Raw genomic sequence first — 6,117 nt, forward strand, 5'->3', positions numbered from 1 at the left:
ACGCGAACGCTAATGACTGTCTTTTATTCGACTGGCCGGTTTAAGAGCTGCATACAGGCAGGCAAGGGGGCCCCCCGGGTTCTTCTTAAACTACTCATAGGGGGCCCCTGGTTAGCCGCTGGGGGCCCCTCGAGTTGCTTGGTGTTTTCAGTAGCGGAGAAGGAGTTCTGGGTGGCTTACTCGTTCTAATGAGTCTAAAATAAAGGTATTAAGTCTATGAAGTGAATAAAAACGGGAAAGGGATCTCTGTTGTACGCAAAAACTGCAGCAGCAACAGTACCCATTGCTGCTGCTGCAGCTCGCCGAGACGGGGGTCCAGCGGGGGCCCCAGGAGAGCAGCCTCATACCTTCACATTTTAAATATTTCTCGTGTTGCTTCTCTGTGTCTGTAGTATTATATTGCTTAGACATTTTATTATTTTCCTGGAATTCGCTCTTGCAGCATTAACAGGCCAAGCAGCAGCTGCAGCAGCAGTAGCAGCAGCAGCAGCAGCTCTGTTCGGCTGCTGCCTCGATGCTTCATTGTAGTACCCTTCGTCTCCTTATCCCCCATGGGTCTCAACTACCTTCGTTCACTGAATTGTTCACTTAAAGATTATAAACATAAGCTATCATCAAAGCGGTAAGGAAGCCCCCCAGCCCCAACTACGGGTGCGCGGTGCCGGCAAACGGACGGGGGCCCCCGTGACAGCCCTAACAGCTGCCAACACTCCCTATGGGCCCCCTTCCGTTTGGGGGCCCCTTCCGTTTGGGGGCCCCTAACCCTTTATGCGCACCGTGAACAAACGGATCCCTGCCTTGTAGCGCCGCTGTAGAACCCTAGCCGACGTAAGGTAACTCTCCTTCAGCAGGGGCCCCCAGGGGCCCCCAGCTCCTGAGAAGAAAGACCTGGGGGCCCCCACCAATACAAAGAACGAGGGAGACCCTAGGACCCCGCACAGTTAAGCCATTGGGGCCCCCGTGCCATCATCCTACGGTACCGGGTGGGAAACCGTCGGGGGCCTCCGTTGGGGGACCTAAGAGATAGAGCGCTTTTAGGGGTTCCCAGCGGAAAGGCAAATCTTTCGAACAGAGCGGCTCTCTAAGTGTGTAGAGACAAAGAAATGGGGCCCCCAGTACCACGACATCTGGTTGACAGGCAGCAGACAGAAGCACATTAGGGCTAAGTAGAACGAAACCCACGCTAGGGCTTGCAGTTTAAGACTTACAACTTAGGGTCTAGGGTTTAGGGTTTCCGTCCTTCAAATAGAAGAAGTTGATCTGCCGCATGGAGGGCGCTGGTACTGAAGTTGCTGCTGCTGCTGCAGCAGCTGCAGAAGCGGCGGGAGCGACTGTTGCAGCTGCACAGTCAACGGCAGCAACAGCAACAGTATCAGCAGCAGCAGAAGCAGCAGAAGACGGAACAGCTGCAGCGCGAGTCAGCGTCTCGTGGTACGATGAGTCTGGGATTGATTCAGGCCCAGGCCCTGACAGCATCAGCAGCAGCAACTACAGCCCCCGCACAACAATATCCAGCAAAGAGGGGCCCCATACAGAGACTCCTTGCTGCCTGCACCTCCATCGCCTCGCGCTGCTGCAGCAGCAAGCAGAGAATAAACCCACAACAAACACTCTGGGGGCCCTGACCTTTCTGTCGTCTGGGGTGCCCGCTGCCCCGTCCGATGCTGCTACTGCTGCTGGAGAACCTGCAGTAGAAGGGGGAGCAGCAGAAGCAGCGCCAGACGCAGAGGGAGAAGCAGCAGCAGCAGCAGCAGCAGCCCAAAGCTCCTTGTGGAGCCAAAGTGTCACTCCTCTCCGCTCCCTCATGGAAACGATGCTCGCAGGGGGGCCACTGGGGGCCCCCCGAACCCAAAGTGCTGCTACACATACCACATGCCGCAGCAGGACCTCCAGCATTATGAATGCAAAGGAGGCGTACCAGGGAAAGACCCTTGGGGTGAGGAGGAACGCTCTGTCCGTTTAGGGTCTTATGGTTTAGGGTTTAGGATTTAGAGTTTACCGTTCACGGTTTATGGTTGACGGTTTACGGAAGCCCGTGGGCCCCTATTCTGAAGGGAGGGAATGCAATGTGCTTAAAGAATCTCTAGAAACGTGTGCTTAAAGAATCTCTAGAAACGTCTGCACCCATCTGCTAGTATCCCACATCTCTGCTGTTGCTGCTGGTGTTGCTGCTCCGGTTACTGTTGTAGTTGCTGCTGCTGTTGTCGTTGCTGCTCGTTCTGCTGTTGTTGCTGCTGCTGTTTTTGCTCTTGTTGCTGATGCTGCTAACTTGATTGCTGCTTCCGCCGTTGTTGCTATTGCTGCAGAACAGCAGCTGGATGGGCCTACTGCTGCCTCCAGAGAGGCTTCTTCCTCTTTATGCCTTCGACTCAAACGCAATAAATTACCATCTGCTGCCTCTGTCTCTCTTCCACAAGTTCAAGGGGGACCCCCAGGGGCCCCCTGCTGATGAGATACCCTTGCCTCAGACCCCCCCACCAGAAAGGGTGCGGGGGCCCCCCTCGGCTCCTCTAGAGGAGAAGAAGCCGGGAAAGAAAGGAGCAAAGAAGAAGAGGAAGAAAAAGAAGGCCAAAGGTGCCAAGGGTGCCCTGAAGGGAGGCCCTCAGATGGGCTCCTCTCCCAGCAGCCTTCTTCCAACTATAGAGAACTTCTGGGGGGCCCCCATTGTGGGGCCCCCCCAGGGAGCTTCGCAGAGGCCCGCCGGGAAGTCGGAGGCCCTCGTTGAGGGGCCCCTTGAGGCGGAAAGCTCAGCAACTTTGAGCTGTCTGGATGGAGTGCAATGTTTAGAGGGAGGGGGGGCCCCCTGGCTCACTGACAAGCAGTTGGGGGTCCTAATTCAGAAGGTAGGGGGGGCCCTCAGGTGCTTGTCTTTAAGGAATGACCATCTGGGTGGAGAAGCGGAACGAGCTCTCCATGTCTGCTCCAAGTACAACCTAAACCCTAAACCCTAAACCCTGCGAGGCGACGAAATCCATCCCGTCATTTCCTTGCCACTGCTTCTGCTTGTGCTGCTGCTATTGCTTGTGTTACTGCTGCCGCTGGTTTTGTTGCTGCGGTTGCTTGTGTTCCTGCTGCTGCGTATGCTGATGCTGCTACTTGTGCTGCTGCTGTTGCTTGTGCTGCTATTGTTGCTGCAGCTTGGAATACCTCGACCTGAGTTCATGCGAGGCGCTTGTGAGTTTGTCTTTCCTGAAGGCGATGAAGGTGAGGCCATCAAGACCCTAAACCCTAAACCCTTAGCCTTAAACCGTAAACCCTAAACCCTTACCACCAGAGACTATGTTGCTTGTGAAGGCAGAAACCCTCTTAATAAATGCCGCAGTTTCTGTTTAGCTCTTTGGTTGAGGGTTTGGAAACCAGGCCGCATTGATAGCAGGGGTCTGCAACTGAGGGATGAGGGTATAGGGTTTAGGGTTTGCGTTGCAGTGGTTAAGGGGGATAAACCTCTCAGGGTGCATCCGCGCTGTCAACGAGCAGAGGTGAGCCGCTTTAAAACTCAGGCGTAGGCAGAGGGGCTAGGGTTGAGAGTTTAGAGTTTAGGGTTTAGGGTTTAGGGTTTAGGTTTTCTGTTCAGCATGAGTTGTTTGTTGCATCTGAAGCGGCTCGAAGAGTTGCAGATCGCTCGATGCCCAGACTTCTCAGATGCCTGTAAGGAGGCACAATTACGGTTTACGGTTTAGGGTTTAGGGTTTATTCCCAGCAGTCAGGGTTTAGTGTTAGGGGTCGTAATTAGGGTTTACTTTATAGTTATTGGGTAGAGTTTCTTGCTAGTAATTAGGGTTTTCATAGTTTAGGCTTGGAGGTTTACTGCAGGGAATTCGGGTTTGCGGCATCGGGTTTATGGTTTATGGATACTAATTGAGGTTTCGGCTTGGGGGGTTGTTTGGTTTGTTCCTCTCCAGGCCTGTCTCGCCTCTCATTTTCTTTCCCTCAACTTCTTTCTTTCAATTGTTCCGGCTGCAGCAGCTTAACCACTCAAGTGGGGTTAGAAGATTTATACGGTTTAGAGCGTAGGATGCAGGCTTTAGGGTTTAGGGTGTAGGGTTTAGGGTTTGGAGGTGCATTCACCCATCCAGGGGGCAATGGGATGAGCGAACTCAAAACCCCACAGGCAGACACAGGCACACGAGAACAAGGGAGATAGAAAAATAGATAAATAGGTAGATGCATAAATGGATAGATAAATACATATGTGAATAAATGCTTATTTATTTATTTAATAGATGGACAGTTGGATAGATAGATAAATAAATAAAAATGAATAGGTTGAAAGGTAGATAGATTAGCAGATATAGTTAGAAATATACAGATATATAGATAGATAGATAGAGAGACACAGATATATAGATATAAAGACAGAAGGATAGACAGATCGACAGATAGATAGATAGATAGATCGATAGATAGATAGATAGATAGATAGATAGATAGACAGATAGATAGATGGATAGACAGATAGACAGATAGATATATATATAGATCGATACACAGATAGATGGACGTATAGATAGACAAAGAGAGAAAAAGATACAGAGAGATAGAGATGGAGTGAGCAGGAGAGAGAGCGAGGGAGAGAGACAGAGAGAGATACCGACGGAGACAAGAATAGAGTTAAGGGGAGAGCCAGATATTCACAGGCCGACCAATTTAAAAGCAGAGACAAAGGCAGAGGCGGAGATGAAGGCAAAAGCAAATAAAGGGCGAGAAGAGAATCAGCCTTAAGTGTATGGAGGAAAGCAAAGTAGAACGCATAGACCCATTCTCTATCTATCTATTTATCTATCTATTTATCTACCTATTTATCTATCTATCGATCTTTAGATCTATGTATCTGTGTCTTTCTATCTATCTATATATCTGTGTCTGTCTGTCTATCTATATCTGCTTGTTCTGCTCTTCTGTTTCAGGGACTGCAGCTGTTCTTTTCAAATCATTCACAAATTCTTAACTTGAACATCTCCTTCTGCTGCAAGGGCGAAGCCGATGCAAAGATCGGTTCCTGTCTCGCCATGTTGCCTGATCTTCAGGAGGTACATCCCATTATAAATGAAATATATAATGAAATATATTTACTATGTATCATTGATTGCCTGTGCATGCATAGTAGTTATGATCAAAACAAGTTAAAGGAACTCCAACACGGAAGAGCAAACTCTATTAACCGTAAACTCTAAGACCCCACCCAAGCCTCCAGAGGAGGTTTCGTTCGGGAGTGCCTGCAGCGGCTGCCTCGTAGCAGTTAGGGTTTATGGTTTAGGGTTTAGGGTGTAAAGTCTAGAGGTTTGGGTCTAGGGTTTAGAATTTAGGGACGTTGCGTTTAGGGTTCACCATCCCGGGTTTCGGTTTAGGGTTTAGCGTCTACGGCGTAGCGTTTCGTTCATAGGGTTTAGGGTATAGGGTTTAGGGTTTACTTGTGTCAGGTAGACTGTTCCGGGTGCGACAACGTGGGCAACGGAGTGCTGCTGAGGCTTTGCGAAAGCTGCAAAGGGCTGAGGGGCCTCCGCCTCTCTGGGGCTTCCAGCTTGCGAGATGAAAGCCTGGCGCTCCTCGCAAGGCTTCACTGCTGCAAAGAATTGACCATGCTCGATGTCCGAGGTCAGACACATTATTGCATGCTCTCATGCATCTTCATATGCCTATATATATACATCTATATATGCGTGCAAGAATAAATATATATGTGCAGGGTTCCTTGCCCAATATATGTGCATATATATAGGGCCTTCTGGCTGTCCTTTCTGTTTTTCCCTGTATCTTTTTGTTGTGCCTTCCTCTCGTTCTTCCTCTTTCTTTCTTTGCCACTTGCGTACTCTTCTTCTATTGTGTGCTCCCGATATTAGTTGTATATCTCTCTCCTGCCTGAGTTGCTGCTAGCTAGGTAGCTAGCTATCTGGCTAGCTATCTTCCTTGTCTCGCTGATCCTTCTGTGCCTTCTCTCCATTTTCTCTGTCTTTGTTGAGATGGGCCTCCAGCACACCCTCTGCAAAACCGCTCTGCTCTTGTCTCCATGTTTGTGCCGTGCTCCTGTTTCTCTGCCTATCTCTGCTTCTGCTGTTTGTGTCTTTAGTTTGCAACTTTTAGTTTGAACGCGTTGTTTTTTATGTATAATTCTTTTTT

General features: G+C 49.7%; 1 protein-coding gene across 1 annotated transcript; it reads left to right on the plus strand.

Annotated features, from left to right (window-relative positions):
* Nucleotides 1–1,267: 1,267 nt before the first annotated feature.
* EAH_00029470 (hypothetical protein, conserved) lies at nucleotides 1,268–5,533 on the plus strand (the record flags this gene model as incomplete). The annotated part of the gene is made up of 6 exons (XM_013396231.1): nucleotides 1,268–1,936; nucleotides 2,307–2,926; nucleotides 3,138–3,204; nucleotides 3,427–3,479; nucleotides 3,575–3,648; nucleotides 5,421–5,533. The coding sequence occupies 6 exons, from the start codon at nucleotides 1,268–1,270 to the stop codon at nucleotides 5,531–5,533; spliced, it is 1,596 nt and encodes a 531-aa protein (XP_013251685.1).
* Between the last annotated feature and the right edge of the window lie 584 nt (nucleotides 5,534–6,117).

This window comes from Eimeria acervulina, genomic scaffold (genome assembly GCF_000499425.1).
Source record: "Eimeria acervulina Houghton genomic scaffold, Eah_scaff264, whole genome shotgun sequence".
In the NCBI taxonomy this organism is placed as follows: domain Eukaryota; phylum Apicomplexa; class Conoidasida; order Eucoccidiorida; family Eimeriidae; genus Eimeria; species Eimeria acervulina.